The sequence below is a fragment of the Ursus arctos genome, unplaced genomic scaffold (genome assembly GCF_023065955.2).
Source record: "Ursus arctos isolate Adak ecotype North America unplaced genomic scaffold, UrsArc2.0 scaffold_20, whole genome shotgun sequence".
Lineage (NCBI taxonomy): Eukaryota > Metazoa > Chordata > Mammalia > Carnivora > Ursidae > Ursus > Ursus arctos.
In genome coordinates, this window is record NW_026622875.1 from 17,308,934 (window position 1) to 17,330,835 (window position 21,902).

Sequence of the window (21,902 nt, forward strand, 5' to 3'; positions counted from 1 at the left end):
AAGAGATATGATGGTTTGAGTAGCGTTTACCTTTGGTGATAGCTTCGTCTCCCCCTGTTGTCTGAAGTGATAAAATACATCACTCTGGAAACAGTAAGGTGCTGCCTTCCTCTGTTATTTGTAAGCTGACATGAAGTAGACAGACACCTTCTGAAGTTTTATGCATGCTGTGTTTTCTCTCCTTGCTGCAACAAGAAAAGCCTTTTCTTTTAACCTGGCTGCCTTTGAAGAAGTGACTCAGACATCTTCATGGCCTCTAAAGGTAAGAGTAAACATAGCTAGCTAATAAATTTTTCCTTATTTATGACTAAAAATACTTAGTTGTAGGGATTTTACTATCAGTGAGATTGATACTTTAAAACCTGTCATTCATCACTTTTGAACACTGGAATTTTTAACTTCAAGGAACATGTTCCATTAAATTTAAAAAAACGCTATCTGATTGAATGTAAAAGTTAACATATAAACAATGTTTTAGTTATCATGAAAATAAATATAGTGAATTAATAAGAAAAGCTTCATAGCGGAATCTAGAAGGGCAATATTTAATGCCAAACACAAGGACAGGTTGATATTCTAAGTTTAAAGGGATTTGAAGAAAACTTTTCACGCATAAGTTAAAAAGTGTTAAAGTACAGTTCAGTATTTTTAAATTTCCCATTTGTTGTTTAAAATGTGTGCTACAGCCATTTATTATAAAGAATTCAATATTTGTTATTGGTAAATTCTAATACATTTAGTGGACTAGAAATAAATATTGCTGAATTATGAAGCAAAAATCTTCCAAAATTCTTTGATAGTAAATTATATATAAAAAAGCAGACAGAAAATAACTATTTAAGTAAGCAGATTAATTAGGGACTTTGTTAGGGGGGAGCTAGGAATTTTTCCCTCAAATTCCTAAAACTGCATAAATATCATTAGTACTGTCTTACTTTAAATAACGTCTCAAAAGACAAGAGATATGGTTGTCTTTGAAAGTAATAAGTTTCAATCTCACTAAAAATACTTGTGAAATTATATTAAAAATGAGATTATACTGTGTTTCATTCCATTATCAAACAAACCATTAACCTCTAGCCTATAATAAAAAGTTTTAGCATGAAGAATTATGATTAGTATAATTGGCAGAAACTTTTTTAACCTAATTACAAATAGGATAATAGAGTCCACCAATTTAAAATATCCTAAATTAAATTAATGAAGCATTCAAAGAAGCATGTATGTTTATTTGCTTTCTTTATCAAAACACACTTTGGAATGCTATTTAATATGGAACGCAGGAGGTAATCTTTTCATTTTTCTTCAACATTTAACATAACACCAGTCCCTGAGAATCACAGCGAAATCTCACACAAATTGTAAAATACAGACATGAAACAACAAAATCATGAATGTTAATATATGTGTGCCTCATTTTTATATTTGAAAGCGAACAAAAAAAAGTCTTGACAAGTTTTTTCTTCCATTTAAGACTGACACCAACACTTAATCCAAAACACTTCATCACTTTATAAGAGTTACAGCAACAACCGTAGCCTGTAAGGTAAAGAGTTGCAGAGTATGTGAAATATTTATAAGCTAGTTATACATTTTTAAAAGAGTAGATAGAAATTCAAAGCCAGATAGAAATTCAAAGGAGTTCCTTCTTTATCTGGTGGTCTGAGTCTTTGAAGGAACTTGTGACTGGAAAGCAATAGGAAGATCAAAATATGATTAATCTACCAAAAAAGCAGCGATGTTCAGTAATGATAAAGACTCACCACTTAAACTTGGAGTCAAAACTTCAGGTGGAAAACTAATACTCCTGCAACCTACTCAAATTATTTAGCACATGAAGTGGGTAAAACATCTGTTAGAGACTCTATTCTATTGAAAGGAAATGAAAACGAAACTTCCCTTTGAATCAGAAATCTGACTTGAGAGGGCCAGTCAGATTATCATCATTATTTACCTAAAACATTTTTGTAGACAGTTTTCTTCAAATATGTTGCAGAACATTATTTATAACATCGTGAAAGTCCTCTGGCCCATGAACTGTGTTGGCAGTTACTATTCTTCCAGGGAATACAGGGTAATTGGATATTTCACACATTTTGTGGGCAGTTTAATCAGCACCACTAAACCAAAGGACAGTCTGAATACTGGATGCTATTAGAAATGAAGAAATATTTGTGTGGTCTGAAGTCCCCTGATTTAGCATAAATAAACACAATTTAAGAACAAGTTGGTCCCAAATTTTAAGTTTGAGGCAGACAGAAGTTTCCAGGATGATCTAAACTGAACAGAAGCTATCTTTAAAAGCTGCTCCAATATGAACTGACATCTCAGAAAAGGAAGCAAGTGATGTCACAATGGTGATCCCAAAAGTTTCCACGTGAGACCCTACTCAGACTTTTAACATGATCTGCCCTGGGCCCCGAGTACATTTCTGCTTCTGGACCTGCTTTGAGGTCTAAGGACCCAAAGACCCTGGGTCCTGAACATAGAGCCACTTCCAAGACACTCAATAACCTGCATTTTGTCACAACAAACATAGCTTACAAGATAGAATTGGAATAATTTGCTAATCTAACAATAAAATTGATGACGAGAGAGAATCTAATAATCTTCTGCCAGCTATTTTTAGAAATTTATCCCAATATGTTTTTTTAATTGAAGGATAGCATGTATACAGTAAAGTGCATAAAGAGCACCAAACTTAAGTTCATGATTTTTTTTTAAAGATTTTATTTATTTATTCAACAGAGATAGAGACAGCCAGCAAGAGAGGGAACACAAGCAGGGAGAGTGGGGGAGGAAGAAGCAGGCTTATAGCAGAAGAGCCTGATGTGGGGCTTGATCCCATAACGCCGGGATCACACCCTGAGCTGAAGGCAGACGCTTAACCGCTGTGCCACCCAGGCGCCCCATGATTTTTTTTTTTAAATAAGGATGCACTTGTGTAACCACCAACAAAATTACAATATTGAACATTTCTGGCACCTCATAAAGTTCCCTTTTGGGTCAACAGTCATATACCTTCACACCCAGGATGAACTTCTATCCTAAATTTTATCATTATGAACTGGTTTTCCCTAGATCATAATTTTGCCTCTATTTTTCTCTGAAAGTCAATGACAAGGCTTTTGGCATTAAGCTAAAGAAAGGATTGTTTGTCCCATGTTACTATTTTCAGTTGACCTTGCTGTATTGGTCAACTGCTCCTCTCCCAAATCAGACATGGTGTTACACAGTCTTCCTCCCCAGTTTACTGATGGAGGTTCCATTCAGGCCACCTCCTCCAGAGCAAGAGGAGTACTTGAGCCTCTATGCTTTTTGTCTGTCCACATCCGAGAAGTTCCGGATGGGTCCTGTGGGAAGCAAACTGCTATAATATTCTTGGTATGGAACTCAATCTTATTTATTTATTTAAAAGATTTATGTATTTATTTTAGACAGAGAGCAGGGGGAGGAGCAGAAGAAGAGAGAGACTCCTGAAGCAGACTCCCCGCTGAGCACAGAGTCCCAATGTGGGGCTCGATCCCAAGACACTGAGATCATGATCCAAGCTAGAGCGAAGAGTCAGCAGCTTAACCAACTGAGCCACCCAGGTGCCCCTATATGGAGCTCTATTTTAATGAGGCCAAATGACAAGTTTGTTTCCATATGGTCTTAACACTAAAGCATGTCCAAGTTGTAAATGTCACAGACCAGTACAAACTTAAACACCTATCTTCATCTATTTCTACAACCTGAATGTTAAATAAATAAATGAATCACCTGGCAATTGTTTCTCATTAACACCACATGTATACACAAACTTAATGAATCTATTATTACTGCGAATAGCTTATGTCAGCGTCCAAAGGACCATTCCTTGGATGCCCATGTTCCTTCACCAGTTTGTTTGTGTGTTTAATCCCTCTCATTCAGGCTATGCTTGAATTCTCTTAATAGTGAGGAATTTACTATTTCCAAAGGAAACTCAGTCCTTTCTTCAAATTAACTTTTTAGAGATTTAAAAGATTCTGAAAAATACACCCCCACATAGACAAAATTTCCATGAATTTGGGAGAGGCCAAGAGACCATTCTAATCTACTGTGAATTATATAGATACAATGAGAGTACTTACTCAAATCTGTGTGCCGCTGTTATAAACTTTTCCTTATTGTAAACGATTTTCCTGTCCTTCCCATTCATATGTCTTTAGAATAGTGTTAATTACTTGTTTTCATAAGGGCCCCTCTAATATTTGAAAATACCTACCAAATCTTGATCCATACCTATGCTCAATCTAAAACAGCATAGTGTTGTCAAACTCCAATAATTTATGGATTAATAAAGATGAGGAATAAAAACTCTGATAGTCTGAAAAAAATGGTATCTAATGAAGGAGAAATCTAAATGGCAATCGTGTGAAAAGAAAAAAGAGAAAAATGATAGTAGAAAGGCAATAATTTATATTTTTAAAAGAGAAGATTTTTTCCACACATTATTATGTCTTATGCATGATACTACACAGGTTCCAGACTAATGCAAGATAAATAGCAACTCTCTAAATTTTAATCTAACAGATAATGGGAATAGTAACATTTTTACCTCACAACAATATAGAAAACAGGTGATTCTCAAAAAAAAAAAAAAAAAAAAGCCAAACATTATAGAATTCTGTAATTATTTTATCTTTTGTAATATTGGGATCCCTACAAAGGGATTCACACTGTTAAAAATGTTTGGATGCTTTTATACAAAATACTGAGAAATCAAAGCTTCATTAGATATTATACTGCCCTTAAGCTGATAAATTAGTTTGAATATTCTCACAGTAGGTAGAATTAAACCATTAGTTCTCAGAGCGTATGGTCAGGCAGCAGCATTAGCTCATCTGGGAACTTAATAGAAATGCAAATTCTCAAGCCTCACTCCCAAATCAGAAACTCTGGAGTGGGGCCCAGGAATTTGTGTTTTAACAAGCCCTCCAGGTGAGGTGTAGTCTGGTATAGCCTAAAGAGTTAAGGACCACTGAATTAAACCTAGCCATAGCAGTAGTATTGACAAAAAGAGACAAAACATTCTCAGCAATTACAAGGTACCTTCATAATATTTGAGGAAAGGAGTTTATGCCTCGAAACTCATAATTATGATTCAAAACCGATGTCTAAGTTTATCCTTTTATGAGTAGAGAATATGTAGTTCCTTTTACCATTTCTTTTCCTTTTGGGGTTTATAATTTTTCAGCTCTTTGAACAGTTTAACTTGCTTTCAAAACAATACATTTTTGGAATCATTTATGTTGTCCAAATTATCCAACATTTTCTCACAACACTATTAGCCATCTTCTGCATTTCTTTTTCTCTGGTTTAGGGGTTAAGTGATAGCAACAATGAATAGGGAAAATGCAGGAGATCATTGACCCTCTAAATTCAGAAGTAACAAATACTATGAGAAAAACTCAGTGAAATGGCCTAAATTTAAATATAGGCTGAGCTTTTCATTCTCTTGCAGATGCACAGAACCAAAGAAGGAGAGGTTTGCCTGGCTTTCTTCCTGGAGCTCCAGACCCTGACCACAGCTTTCACGTCTCTCTTCCCAACACAGGGAACCAAGTGTGGCAGCCAGTTCTCCCTCCGCCAGGCAGTCTCCCTCCTGGTCTAGAATATTTAAGCCAGGTGTTTTTATCTCTCTATTTCTACAAACCTTCACCCCTTAAAATGAATACAGACTTGGTTTCTTGCTTTCCAACCATGCTTGAAGAACTTCAACAAATCACTTAGTGAAGTGAGAAAAGCAGTATAAACCATGAAATTATGAAAAAAATTATCTCTGTTATTTGGAAAGAAATTTGTTCTCTTTTATTCCCACTTCTTTTTTCCTTATTTATTTGGCAGAGTGATGACACTAAACATTTTTGATGGAGCTGTTAAGCACATTTATCCTCCTTCTGCTCATTGCTCAAAGTATAAGCAAATGCATCCTCAAGGAATTGTCTGACATGTCTAGTCACCTACAGCTATTTAATTAAAGGATATTTATTGAGTACTTGCTATCATCAAGACATATAAAAAGCATAAAACCTAGTCCCTCTCACCCAAACATTCTGCAACCTAATTGGCATTCAAAAAAGGTTGACAAAAAGTGCAAGGCTATGTACTAAAGCCAGATAAACACACAGTTGTAATGTGTGCAGGTGCGTAGAGGAGAGAAAGGTTGTTAAGGATCTAAGTACTCAGGAGAGACTTCTGTAATGATCTGAGAATTCAGTGTCTTCAGCTGAATCTCGAAAGGTGTCTATAAATCCAAGGCAAAGCAAGTTACCAAGTTACCGTCATTGTCTTTGATACTGTTGCATCTCCAGGCTGATTTGCTTAAAAGATCACATTATTATTAAATATAGTCATTGGAGGGTGAGCAGTGATTCAAGCCTTACAACAAATCAATCAAGAAATACCATCATCTGAATTATGTGACTCATAAGGAGCGATTATATTTATATATATTATTGTTGCTTTTGTATTTTATCCTGCAAAAGATTAGAAATACTCTAATATTGAGATGTCAACACATCTGCTGCTATTTTCAGCTTGTTTGGCATTCTTTCAAACTATAAAGTCTATCTCCTTTATCAAAATCAAATCTCTGTGTTAATTCCCTTAAGGTACAAGAGATTTCTGTTACGCCTGATAGGGTTTAAGCTGCATGCAGCATATGTTCCTGGGAAAATGTTTATAATTGCAGATGCCTTCTCCAGAAACCCACTGGCAGACAAATGCACTTCAGAGACTGGAGAGCTCAGGGAGATATGTAAAAGAGCTGGAAAAGCTAACCTACCATCTTCCATCTGCAGAAAGGATCAGCTGTAATAGCTGACTAGAGTTGATTAACTGCTGCAAGCTGTTTGGGAATGTTGTCAGACAAGGTTTTGCCAAGTATAAAAGTGATATACCAGTGCCAGAGGGCTGAGGTTTGATGATCACATATGGTCATCACATATTCTTCTTCCATCCATGAATGATGACACACCCGGAGCCAGATGCTTGACATGAATACATTTTTTTTTTTTTACATTCCATAAATAGAGATATGAACCCATTGGCTTCAGTTCTAAAATGAAGTCAATTTTCCAGACATATACCTTTGGTATTCTTTTTCAGAAAATAAAAATATGCCACAAATTGGTGAATAGTTTACTTCAAAGGGAAACCTTATACTAAAAGAACACTTGCTTGCTTTAAAGCAGTGTACTTATAACAGGATAAATGAGCATTTTAAATGTTTTATACCACAAGTCTGTAAGATATATATATATATATATATATATATTGAATTTTAGGTGTTAAATTTTATCTAAAAACCATAAGAATTAAATAAAATCATGAACATTTGAAAATAGTACATTCTTCAATAAACAGGAAAATATACAAAATATACAAAATCCTTCTAAATTAAAACAAAGTAAAAATGTAAAAACTCATCTATTCTCCTTTAATCAAGTCCATCCAATGACTAATGAAAATCTTGTTTTCATTAACAATTTGAAATAAATTTTCAGGTATGTATATAAACATATATAAATACATATATACACATGTACCTATATATTTGTGTACATGTGCATATATGTATATGTGTATGCAATATACATATATACGGATGTATATGCGTGTATGTGTGGGTGTGTGTATATTTACGTCATTCACCTAGAGCTAAACCTAAGAATAAACTAGAGATTCTCTCTCTGAATTAACATGTTCATAATAGTCAATATCATTTTATCCTACTAGTGTCAAAGGATAATTCTTATAATTTAGTCACCTAGAGGTGGGAGTAGTGAGTTAAAGTCTACAAAGACACATGTATAGATCCAATTTATTTTGAAGTACAGATATTAAATGGAATCACTGATACCTGTAAACCTGATAAATTATACATGAGAATTTATTCTTAAGCTATATATCCAAGCCTGTCATTTGATTTCCACTCTATAGCTTTCATACTTGAGTGCTTTACTTGCCCTGATACCTGAATATATGATTCAATCTGTCTAAAGTTTCCAACAATTCCTAGCCCTTCAATTAATAGCAAAGGGTGGAAAGGGATCATTTGGACCATGGTTTATAAGTGGCCCAGGACTACTTAAAGGAAACTGCAAGAACAAAACAAGACCCTCAAATCCAAGGGTTTGCCCACAGAGATACATCAAATCAAATATCACAGAGGTTGGGATGTGTATAAGAGTAGAGAAAATAGGAAGGAAAAATACTCAGAAGTTCCACATTATCACTTAAGAATTGTTTATCCTAATTCCTAAGATTAGTTTAGTGATGCCAATACAGCAGAGTAGAAACCACGTCAAAATTGGTGGCAGGCAGTAAGATCTGGGTTTAAATCCCAGCCCAACCATTTACAAGCTCTGCAATCCTGGCCAAACTACTTAATCCCTCTGGGATTGTTTCTTCACAGGTAAAATGTAATGATGTCTACTTCTCTGAGTTTTCATGAGAATTAAATCAAATCCTATGTCGAAATATCTACCACAGTGACTACCTCATGGAAGCCACTAAGTAAACAACTACTAGTATTAGAGAGCAGACGGTACGACTTCCCTTTCCAATGTGGAGTGGATCTCAAATGATAGTCTCTAAATTTCAAGACTACAACTTGATCCATGGCACTAACATTAAAGTTCCTAGACTCAAACTTTAGTCTTGCCCTCATAGTTCTTCCCCATCCCTAAGTTACCTCTAATGGACCCACCGCTAAGGAATTGTGAGTATCCTTCGTGACTTTTCTCTCAACCCTCCATTTTTCTCAAAAGAGGAGAACAGAAGTAACAATGGTACACTACAAAAGACTGATTCTAATATTTAAAAATTGCCATTATTGTTTTTAAAATAGTTTTTAGAATCTCTTAAATCATAAATTGTTTATGGAAAATATTTTTTGTGAACCTTAAAAAAAGAGGCTACATGCACTCTTTTACCAATAATAAAATTTAAATAGAGGATATGGCATTAGTTTTATCTACAGCTCAGGATATACAAGAAGAATGTAGGAAATAATGTAACTTAAAATTTTCTGGGTTTGTGATGCCCAATCAACACCAAATATTACTAATGACTATTTCAGCTTAATGGTGACCAGTGAGTTTATTAATGTGAAGGGAGAATAAAGTGAAGAAATTTAGAGGCAAAATAGAAAATAAAGTGTTGGAGAAGACAATGGTCTTCAGGGTTCATGAATTTACCTTCGTGAAAAATAAAATTCATTCTAAGAACATGTTTTAATATTTACTTTAAATATCTGAATGGTATACTTTCAAAAATGGTCATTTCTTAACGATCTATGCGTACTTTATCTCTGTAAACTAACTTCATTTTTAACTACATAAAGCAAATTTTATTATGTCAGCTGTTACTGGCAAAACTTACTCTGCTTAAATGGGTATTTTGTTGGCATCAGTAGGATTTCTCGTCGTTGATTTTTTTTTCTAGTCCAGAGGAAGGTATGAGTGAGAACAATTTATAGAATGACCTCTCTCAGCTTTAACAAAGACATTTTATTTCTGTGAGGAATGAGTGGAGAGTGAAAGAGAAGTTAGGCAGGGTGGAGAGGGGAGCCCAGGCATTCGGGTCATTGCTTAAAAAAAAAATGAGTTTAAAAAAAATAAGTTTAAAAATTTTTTAGGCATTATTATTCAGAGACTGTTTAAAATCTTCAAGTATTGTTTCCAAGAGTTATTCTTTTATCCCCTTATCACAGAAAGAACACAGAGTTAAACACAGTAACTATTCTTATTCGGGGCAATTCTGCCTTGGAATTCTCAGGATTCTTAAAATTTTTTTAAATTTTTACTTGAATACCAAAGATATTATCTTTTTCATTATAAAATGTGAACTGTTTTCAACCATTTTCTTGGTAGAGAACATGAAAATTACCCAACTTCATGTGGTAAACAGGTTAACAGTAATATCTCCAAAGGTTTTCAAAGTGTGATGTAACTCTTTTTATTTCCTTTATGTCATTCTTCAACAGTTAGACCTGATAATTATACACCAGCAGGTGGAGCTTCTTGGAAGTAAGTATATTATATTCTATAGTTATTAAAACTGTTAAAAATATTTTAGGTTTCAGAAATTTTGTTATATTTAAATATCTCATAAACAATAAAGTCAAATGTTGAAGATAAAATTAAATCAAAAAGATCAGTAGGTCTACTTTTTAAAATAAACATTGAAAGTAAATTGTTAGTCTGATATAGATAAACCTAAAAGCATAAAACTCTCCAAGTCTTTGGTAATATTAATATTAATATCTAACATTATTTTTATCTTAAAATCATAAAAGATATTTGATCTTTTCCACGCTTGTTAATAATTTCTTAAAAATTTCAGAAATGGAAATCAGGGTTTAGACTAAATAACAAAAATCCATTCTACTCCTGAAACAAATATTACACCGCATGTTAACTAACTGGAATTTAAATAAAAACTTGAAACAAAACCAAAAATAAATAAAAAAATAACAGAAACCCATCAAACAAAATTCAATTTTTATCATTGTGTCAGTGATTCATCAAATGGTATGTTATTTAACAATACACAGACTTACAACGATGACTGAATTCAAATTACTTGAGTATTTTTTGTCCTTAATATTCTATAGTATATCTAAAATATGTCAATACTGTAATAAACAGCAGAATAGCAGGCAGCTGTAGATATACTGCCAAATAGATCTTAAACAAAATCATTACTATGCTGTGAGTTGTCCCAGTAAATTCCACAGCAATGATAGATGGATTATTTGAGGATTTGATTCTTTACAGACTTGCTTCTTGAGTTGAAAAGTGGAACTACACGTTCCAAGTAGGTCATATATCTGGAATCAAAATTTAGTCATTGCATAGCTTTGTTCTCAGTTTACTTTGATTTCCATAGCTAAGTCCTCAAATTTTAGAGCACAGAAGTAGATTTGGGTGAGGCAGATACCATATACTTAATAATTAGTCAGTGACTTTGTTTTCTTTTAATAATACTAACCTTTTACTTATTTAAGATTTGATACTAGGCAATAGCATTGGTTCGCTGAATTTTTTTTTTCCTCCCTTAGTGATACTTGGCACTGAGACCTCCAACAAATATGAGATTAAAAACAGCTTGGGACAAAGAATTTACTTTGCAGTGGAGCAAAGCATTTGCTTCAATCGTACTTTCTGTTCCACGCTGAGATCTTGCACTCTGAAGATCACGGATAACTCCGGTAGGGAGGTGATTACAGTAAACAGGCCGTTGAGGTGTAACAGCTGCTGGTGCCCTTGCTACCTGCAAGAGGTTAGTCGTTGGCTGTGCGTGTACTTTTATTTTTCTAGGTTTGAAAATACTAGCAATTATTTAATAAATGGGATTCACCTGGAGCCATAAGGCAATTCACCTTCCAATTGTTCGAATTAGTGGGTTGCTCCTTTAGGATCAGAATAGCTTAAGGATTGGGTGATCCACTAGCTTTTTTTTTTTTTTTTTCTTTCCAACCAAAAACTATAGTGGCTTCTGAGGACGGGTAAAAACAGCTAATGCGTCATGTAAATAGGACACATCCTCTTGAATCTCTGAATTAGGCACATAATTGTAATAGTTATGAGATCTGCCATTAAGCAAATCTACCCTTTGCATTCTCTTAACTGTAGCATATTTCAGAAAGTGGTGAGTAATACTAAAACTTCCAAGATGTTCTCTCGGTTAAGTATTATTTTTAGTACAGAATCTCACATCCCATTCATCCACGTATGACAAACTTCAAACTGTGACAAAGACTGTTATTGTTCTGAAGGGAGTCATTTAATTATTTTAATATATAATAGATTTTCATCGTTATCTAATAGATCTACAATAATGACTTTCAGTGACATAACACAGTTAAGTCGATATGGAACGTTTGCTTACTTTAACGTCTTGGATATCGTAACATCTGTATGAGCTAGAAAGAAAAGGTTTTACTCTCCACATTTAGCAGTTGAGAAAACTGGGGCTTAGGGATTGGAGGTAATTTACACATCCATGAAATATCATGAACGGGGCTTGATCCACTGTCCTTAGTCAAACCCCAGTTTCTCAAAAAAAGAGAAAAAAAAGTTTCTCTGTTGAGGACCTATGTTTAAGTACTCTACTTGGCATGATGAGAAATAAATATTAATATGGATGGGGGTTAATTGAGGAAGTTTCTAGCAATATGTATTGAAGCTAATTCTCCAACTATTGATAGGCAGTTTCCTGGCTAAGTAATAGAACGGCAAAGGTACTCATACATGGCGTCCAAGAATATGCATCCTCCTCCTGAGGATATTTAAGATGTAATATGCTCTAAGATGGTATAGTCAGTATAATACATCTATTTGAAAGTTTCTGATAATTCATGTTTTATTTCATAGTAGCCCAGTGTCACATAAATGAAAAATAAGATGTATCTTGATACCCATTAATAATTTTTAAAAATTTGGTCAAAATCAAACCAGTTATTTTAAAAGTGATCTCGGAACAAATCTATATAATTCCTTCTTTTTAGTGTTTTTTTTTTTAATTTAAGTATAGTAGACACATAATGTTACATTACTTTCAGCTGTACAACTTAGTGATTTGACCAGTCAGATCTACATAGTTCTAAGCACTCTCATTGAAACCACCTCTGTTGATCCAAGAACACTACAGACATACACATAAGACTATGAACTTAATAAATGAAAAAAAAAAGGCAAAAGGTAGACAGATTATAAGGAGTTGGTTTGATTCAAAAGCAAACAATTTTCATTATTTTTACCCACCTCTAGTTTATTTCACAATGGATTTGACTTGACTACATAAATATGTTGAAATACAATATGATGAAAAATAAAGAAATTAAGGGAATGAAGGGAATGGGGTAAAATACTAAAGGAAAGCCTGAAAATGCAATTGCTAGTCTGTAACGCTTTAGAAGAAGTGAAACAGAAATCAAATTGGTATGTAAAACGGTACCTTCACAAGAAGCATTTGTTTTTAATTGAAGACAGAGAAGCTAGAAGTTGACAGCCTGAAGGGAAAACAATCATGAATAGCTAATAATTGGTGTGTGAAGGATAAAAATAGATGTGTGTTGTGGCAACACAGGAGAGGGAGTAGATTGGAAATACCTCATGGGAAACAGCTTCAGTGTTTGACCAACTGCCATACTCAGAACAAAAACAGCAAAGAAGCCAGCGTCCCAGGGTTAGAAGACAATTCTGGGATAAGTTCTCTCAGGGAAGTAAAATTAAAGACATGGACCTTTAGTGAATAATGCCAAACATATATCTACACAGTGAATTTCTTTGTTTCTATAAAATAATGGGGAAAAAATCCACTGCTATGTTTCCTTGAAGCAGATATTTAGAATATTTTCTAGAATACAAAAATAATTTCCTAAAAGTTGCTATTTAGAAGTAAATTGATATTGTTGTAAAATTAAAATACAATAACCTTAGAAAAATCTTATTTTATTATTGTCTCTTCTTACAGTTAGAAATCCAAGCTCCTCCTGGTACTATAGTTGGTTATGTTGCACAGAAGTGGGACCCCTTTCTGCCTAAATTCACAATCCAAAATGCAAACAAAGAAGATATTTTGAAAATTGTTGGTCCTTGTGCAACATGTGGCTGTTTTGGCGATGTGGATTTTGAGGTATGGATGACAGAATGAAGAAAGTTGTCACTTAGGTCCTGATATTTTGCAACATAATTCAATTTTAAGATATTCAAATCCTGAAATATCTCTGAAATAAATTTAGAAGATAATATACTTGTGAAATGATGTAATAACCCCATATAGTACATGCCAATAATAACTCATAATTTCAGAGATAGTAAGTTCAAGAATTTTTTTAAAAAACATGCTAAAACTTTTTTGATTTATGTGGAATTACAGCACCCATGGTATAAAGCAAATACATATAGTTTAGAATCACCCTAAATTATATCTTCTTTCCTGTAGCTCTGGTGGTTACATATCCCAGTTCAGATCCCATCTAAAAAGCACATTGCATTAAAATATCACTAATTTGGAAGCTATGACCAGAAGACCAGCTAACTTCATTTTGTAAGATAATCTACACTTGCATAAACATATTTGTGTAAATTCAATGTTAAAAAACAATAGGTAGTTGCAAATTCAATTTTAAGAGTATGAACTGTCTTAACTACCTTTCCCAGAAATACATTTTAGGCAAAGCAGATCTAATTTATTTATTTTTCATTCCTTCATTCTTTGTACATTTATGTATATCCCTCCTAGGACATTGAGTTTGAGGGACTTTAGGGAACACTATTCACCTAGAATACGATGTAAGTTTTGCAAAGTGAACTGTTCTAACTCCACTCCACTCTAAAAGGACTTGGCATGGCTTTCCTAAGACTAAAGGATAGGCTCCTGGTTCAGTGCAGAGTAGGCTTGTTCCTCTGCCTTTCCCTCTGCCCCTCCCCCTGCTCATGCGCCCTCGTGCGAATATGTGGGCAGACGCTCGCTCTTTCTAATTAAAAAAAAAGACTAAAGAATAAAAATATGCCCTTTGATTGAGACTTAAAATTTTTAGTATTGGGACACCTGGTTGGCTCAGTCGGTTAAGCATCTACCTTCAGCTCAGGCCCTGATTCCAGGGTCCTGGGACTGAGCGCTGCATTAAGCCCAAGCCCACGTAAGGCTCCGTGCTCAATGGGGAGTCTGCTTCTCTCTCTCCCTTTGCCCCTCCCTCGATCCCGCCCTCCCTCGATCCCACCCTCCCTCTCATGAATAAATAAAGTCTTACAAAAGAAGAAGAAAAAATTTTAGTATTTGTAGTAATGGATGTCCTAAGTAACTTTATTTTCATCTTCTCCAGCCATACAGAACGTCAAAGTTCATAGTGACTCAACTTTCAGCTTTTGAATGAGAAACAGGGCAAGCGAGATAGTTGATAAAGTTTAATTGTAGACTCCTAGCCGAGAAGGACTAGAGATTTTTGTTGTCAAATTAGTCTGCATTTCCTGTGTGATATATTTGCCCAGAGAATTTTTTTTTAGGGAAAAATAGGACTTCAGGTTATTTATGAAAGAATGACCTAGTAAATATTTAGTATAATATAAAAATGAGATTAAGCAACGGCTGATAATAATTAAATACGTTAGTGATTATAAAATCTTAGCAGTAAAAATTTAAAAGTTTACAAATTACACCTAGACATTAATTTCTTCTAAATCTTTTCTAAAATCTTTATCAAAAATATTTTCTTTTTCTTTTCCTTTTTTTTTTTTTTTTTAATTGAAGAATTCAGGTTTGAAATCTGGACCTCAGGTGATGGGGTAACCTTCAGGGTTAGACCATGTAATTGAGACTATGTACCTGCTGCCATCTTGTGGTAGCCAGGCCTTAATTATTTATTGCTATTATATTCCCAATCTGCATACAAAAAGCAAAAAAAAAAAAAAAAAAAAAAAGGAATTAGGATGGATTAGATAACTGTAAGAAAAGCAAAATTCCTGAAGAGTGAACTGTAAAGTTAAATCTACAAACTTATGTTTATATAAAGGAATGAATGACATGGAATTGTCACAGATGATGAGTAAAACAATTCATCTCTCTCTTGAAGCAAACATACTAAGATACTTAAAACCATTTGTTTTACCTTTAGATTTAACATCTTTTATTTTCTTTTCAAAGGTGAAGACCATTAATGAAAAGCTTACAATTGGGAAGATTTCGAAGTACTGGTCAGGATTTGTAAATGATGTCTTTACCAATGCGGACAACTTCGGAATTCACGTTCCCGCAGATCTAGATGTGACAGTCAAAGCAGCGATGATTGGTGCTTGTTTTCTCTTTGTAAGTATGGTCTTAAAGAGTATGAGTGATTTATTTCCCCTTGCTTGTTCATTACTATGGAGCCAATCTCATTTTACACAGCACCACGTTTACTCCAAGGAGGTTTATGCATAGAGGGCTAGTTTGGGACCAGCTCTTCCGAAGTCAGAATTTAGGAGCCAGCCTTCCGAAGTCAGAATTTAGGAGCCAGCCCTTCTCCACTGGCCCTCATATACCCTCTTCCTCAAGAATTTCTGCCCTGTCACATCCTACTCATCATTTCTTCAAAGCCTTAGTTACCCTTCTCTTTCAATTTCAATTTAGATTTTTGGCTTATTTTCGCTTTCACTGAAAAATATGTAAATATCACATTATTTATCCTGGGTAAAGTTCAGGACTGTCTCATTGTTTAACAAGGAATTAAGTGTCATTCAGAATGTGAAAAGTACAGTTGTCTTGCCCTTCCAGTATGAACATGGATACATGGATTCACAAGGATGAGTTAATGGGTATCAGTTTCCATTATTACAAAGATATTATGTCTTTGTTCTTTTTTTCTAACTTATAATTCCATTAAAAATATTTTCTTCTTGGTGTGGAGATTGGTGATAGAACAGAATTCAAGTGACACCTATGTGAAATGCTTGGCCATCTCCTGTTCCTGGTTTTTCCTCTAGTATCTCCCCCATTGCTTACCATTGCCAATGCTCTGACAAAAAGTCATGGAATTTTAAAATAAATGTACATTCTTCCTCTCATATTTTGTTGTTCTTCAGGGTTTTAGGATCCTAAATCTTATGGTTATATTAATGTGTGCTGCTGTGGGGGGAAAATGACTCTATCTACTCAGTTTTTTCTAAAGACACTTGGGAAGTAGATTAACTAAAATTAATTCCCTAGTGACTTACTAATAGATACTTAGGGTTTAATACAGAATATAGATTTTTCCAGGAATTTAACTTATTGTTTCCCTATCACTGGTAGGAGGTAGAATTCGTATATTCAGATTGCTAGGTTTTCGTACTTACCAAGTAGTCACTGACCCTCAATTCCCATTTGCATCTATAAATCCAACCAATCCCAATCAATCTTGCCTATGACCTAATATTTCTTCCATTCCTTATTCTCCATATTCTCCTCTAGCCACTTGACAGGGCTTATAATTTGCCACTTCCTGCTCATCCTTCCATTTTTGATCATTCAGCACTCAACACCAATCCCTCCAAACATGTACACACACACACACACACACACACAGACACACACACACATGACTTTTCCCAAAACCTTAATTTGGCCTTTCTGATTAAGCTCCACACTTAATGTTTATATAAAAAACAGTACCCTACCCACTTATATTATATAACAGGCTGACAGTAAAAATGTACTGTCAGCAATTCACTATGCACTATAAATTGGAGAAACACTGATCCAGATAACATCCCAATCATCGAAAAGATAACTTTTTAATTCCATTGTCACAGGGAGAAGTATATTCACTGAGAATATCTAATACTCCCATCCATTTCTTTTTTTTTTTTTTCATTTTTTTGGGGGAAAATATAGCTTTTAAAACAATTTCTCACATGTATTGCCAAGATAAATTACTTATTTTTACATATAATTTGATAGGAAGAATTATGTTTTTAATTTTTAAATGCTGTCTCCATTTTGTTACCTTGCGCTGAAAGAGAGAGTCCATCAGAAAGCTGCTGGTATGAGAATACTCACTGATCCAAACAGCAAAAGTCACAAGTACTACCTAATGTTTGGTCTCCTCTGGTTTGACGCTACCACTCCACAACCCACAGCTCGAACTACGCCTTCTCAAGTTCCCTCTGGTATAGTTTTTGGTACTTCCTGAGACTACTTAGTTACTAACCACAGAGTCCATGATGATGTATGTAATTCTTGTTCAAAAGTCCGTGTCTGTTGCAACTTCCTGCGCTGACACAATGCCCTGCAAAGTCTGCACGGTCTTAATCACCCAAGATTTTGACTGATGATACCCTGCTGACTCAGATAAGATTTCCAAGTAACTTGTATTCTGAAAACTAGACATGTAAGGGTCATCAAGCTTAAAACTTTTTGATTTTCCTCCTACTGATAAATCACATGTTGCAGGAACACCACTGGGAGACATAATTGCTTTATATAATCAAAGCTTACATGTGAGACTTCTGATCTTAATTGTTGCCTTTTTGTAAATTCACTCATATTCACTTTATTTATTTGTAGGATTTTATGTTCTTTGAACATTCACTGGCTGGATTATAACAAGCAAGATGACAAAAACAATAAAATATGCAAGAACATATTTCAGTAAGTAAAGGAAACTTTAAATGATCTCTTTCCCTTTGAAGATGTCTATATTTGATGCTGTCTAACTCTTTTTCATTTTCTTCTAGAAATCCCTTGGGCTCTGGATTTCATTTCTAAATGGTTTGCATATTTGCTTTTTTGGTAACAAATGTTAATTATTATATTTATTAAAGCATAATGTAATGAAGCAATTATCTGGTTATAAATGCATGATAGCTAAAGACAAGATTACTGGCCTGAGCACAAGGTTGCTTTGAGAGATTGTCATTCTTTCTTTTTAATCCTTTTGAAGTTATTGCATGGGTAAGCATGAAAGATGAGAACTAAGGCTTGCAGCATCACTGATGAAAATTCAATGTTTAGAGAGCACTTTGAAGTTTTTCTGGTACTAAGGCTGGTTACTAATCAAAAGGACTGGATTTCTAAAATATTTTTTCATAAGCAGCCTTTTGACTTTGTTTATTAATCTTATTGTAGTGAGACATTTTTACTTTATATCAGAAAAGCTGAAAGTTGGATAAATAATGTGCTTAAAGATGAGGAGGAAGATAGATGAAATCAATTTGTTCTAGTGGTAAGGAGCTAATATTTCCATAAGGAAGCTAATATTTACAAACCAAAGTATGCTGTAAACACATATGCACACCACAGATTTAAATAAGCATATAAATAGACTTCTCAGTTAGGAAAAGCAGTGATATAGAGCAGGAACTTTCTCTATTTACAGTGAGTTCAGTCAAGAAAGGGATGTAGGGCTCTGAAAAATGCACTCTTCTAGGACTTAAAAATAAGCAAACAAAAACAAACAAATAAAACCTTAGCACATGCGTCAAATGCAGAAGTCAGGGCATACAGTCATCTCAATTAGCTAACGCCTTCTACTTCAACATTTTCGGAGTCCTCTAGATAACCACATCTAGTTATCCACTCACTTCCAAAGCCCACACAAGAAGAAATTTTTAGAATTTCTTTCTTAGGAATGATGATAGTTCTTCCCTTTCCAAAATGAGGAAACACTTGTTTTAAGCAAAGCACCATGCAGCCATTTGGACTCTAATTTAGAATTATACAAATACTACCCAAATTTCTATCCACTTATAAATGTGTTCAGAGAAACTACAGGCAATCCCCCACTTAGTAACAGAAATGTGTTCCAAGTATCGGTTACTAAATTAATTGTTTGGAATTAGGAATCTCTCATCTAGAAATAGCACTGTATGTGTCAGTTACATTCCCAAGATATCCCACAAATAGCAATTTAGTCCTGGGCTCTGGGGTCAGGGCTCTAGGTTGTATACGATGGAAAGGAAAACAATCACCTTTTCTGAGAGCGCCCTCCGTTGGCACGCTGCAGCAAACCCTAGAAGATTGACTCGTGAACCAGAATAGTTTAAGTAGACACCAAAAAATAATCATGCTTCAAACCCAATCTTTCTCCTGGTGGTCCCATCCAGTTTTTCAGTGTCACTGGTATGACCTGAGTGTTGGAACAGTACGGTCACAGAAGCAAATGGCAGTCCCGTGTGCGATAGACATTTTTTTAGCCTAGCTCTGCTGTGTGCTAGCCATGCATCTGTAAGTTGGTCCTACGGTCTTTCCCAACCTTCTCAGGTTTCCCATGTGTTACTTTGGAGAGCTGTGGTGACAGATGAGGGGACTGCAGTGTTTCCTCTCCTTCCCCTTGATCTATTTTGACTAATGTGTGTGTGACTTATTCATAACCAGCTAAGGAAGTGGCATTTTTAAAGCTGATGCTTATTAACTAATAAAATGGGGGAAAATAGCTAACGTTTTCTGAGGGCTTGTTACACATCAGGCACCATGCTTCATATGAATTCCTGGTGGGGTAACAAAATGCAGTAAAAACAAAGGAAAATCAGGCGGTATGTGGAAGACCGCCTGGCACCCTATCTTTCCCCCTCCCCAAATTTTCTCCTTAAAGATGAACCTATTTTCATGTCTTCTTCTTGTATTTTTGATTTCTAAACTGAAAGGTTTTTGTAATTAATGTCACAACAGCAGCATTTGACACTCTCATGGTGGGGCAAAATGGGAGAAAAACACTACCTATAAATACTACATTTAACATGACAAATGTTTGGATTTAAAAAAATATTTAAATGAATCCTAAAACTAGTAAAAAGTTTAAAACACCTACTTCTAACAGAGACTCCCTAAAGATAAAAATCCTTCTTAGAATACAGCGCTTATTTCAAAGTTGGCTATATTATATATTATATAACAAATCCTGCTATAGTACTTTGCTCCTGAATTGCACACTACAACAAATCAAAATCCATCCTGTCTCCTCTTCCTCATTAAAGGTGAAATTGATCTTTACATATCTTCCGTGCTCTACTTTTTCCTTTTCCTTTCCCACCAAACAGGAGTCCGTGAGAGACTAGCGAGACTTTCACTCTTCAGTAACATTTTCAGTAAAAAGCTTGCAGCTCTAGAATGAGGAAGGTTCTCTGTACACCACAGTTTTCTGGTTTACTACCTCTCCTTGGCCCCACTAACCTCTCAGAACACAGGCTCCAACTCTGTTTATTCTGAGATGTACTGGGAAAGACTTGACCAGTTTCATATGTCTTTTCTTTCTTTCTTTCTTTCTTTCTTTCTTTCTTTCTTTCTTTCTTTCTTTCTTTCTTTCAATTAATATTTACTGACTCCTTCCCGTATGCCAAAAATATAGTAACCCTGCCTTTGGTGGGGCATATAGTTCAAAGAGATCATTATTAATCCAATAATGGTACACACAAAGGTTAGACTTCAAACATAAGTATTTACAGGAGATAGACAAGATGCTAAGAATGGCAGAGGTATTTGACTTGGTCAGGTTGTGAGGGAATGATGGTAGATTTAATATATGAAGAATAAGTGGAGCAGAAGGAAGAATGTGTTTGGCTTAGGTGTTAACATATGCAAAAGTTCTGTGATGGGGGAGGAGGAGGACATAGCAATCTCATGTGACTTGAAGAAGGCCAGTGACATGACGAGGATGAATAGGGCCTGTCGCCATGTTAATGATTCTAGCCTCTGTCTCATCAGCAAAGCATCTGATGAAAGTTCGTAAGAAAAGAGTGAACTGATTAAAGATTGGATTGGGGACAGTGCAGGAAAGGATGCTCACAGACCAATTAGTAGGTTACTAAAGTAGTTTAGGTGATGGCTATTGGTAGCCCAGACATGTGGCACTCACGTAAAGGGAGAGAAGTGAACAGGTTCAAGATATATTTAAGGCGTAAAATCATCATTACTTGATGCTGGGTTGAAATTGAAGATTTGAGGAAGAAAGGGGATTTCTACACCATTTACTGACAGTGAGAAAATTAGAAGAGGATCTGGTTTGGGGATAAAGAGCATGGATTCAGTTTTAAACATACTGATTTTGTAATTCCTTTAAGTTTTCTAAAAGGAGATGTCAAATAGGCAGGTGGGCATCTTTTCAGCTAATGTATTTCTGAAGAGAGAGATGAGTATATATGACATATAAATGGACCCACAGAGATCTGAATAATCATTGGTTTACTTCAAGGACATCCCTAAAAAATATTTTAAAACATGCATGGTCAGGGGCGCCTGGGTGTCTCAGTCGTTGGGCCTCTGCCTTCGGCTCAGGGCGTGATCCCGGCATTACGGAATCGAGCCCCACATCAGGCCCCTCTTCTGGGAGCCTGCTTCTTCCTCTCCCACTCCCCCTGCTTGTGCTCCCTCTCTCCCTGGCTGTCTCTCTCTCTGTCAAATAAATAAATAAA

At 35.0% G+C, this 21,902-nt stretch overlaps 1 protein-coding gene across 1 annotated transcript; it reads left to right on the forward strand.

The window, feature by feature from the left end:
• The first annotated feature begins 114 nt into the window (after positions 1 to 114).
• On the forward strand, positions 115 to 20,484 carry PLSCR5 (phospholipid scramblase family member 5). The gene is made up of 8 exons (XM_026496568.3): positions 115 to 262; positions 5,489 to 5,652; positions 10,016 to 10,058; positions 11,093 to 11,313; positions 13,510 to 13,671; positions 15,682 to 15,843; positions 18,061 to 18,144; positions 18,231 to 20,484. Exons 1-7 carry the CDS (start codon positions 250 to 252, stop codon positions 18,097 to 18,099), a joined length of 804 nt encoding a protein of 267 aa, XP_026352353.2. The 5' UTR covers positions 115 to 249; the 3' UTR covers positions 18,100 to 18,144; positions 18,231 to 20,484.
• Positions 20,485 to 21,902: the final 1,418 nt, after the last annotated feature.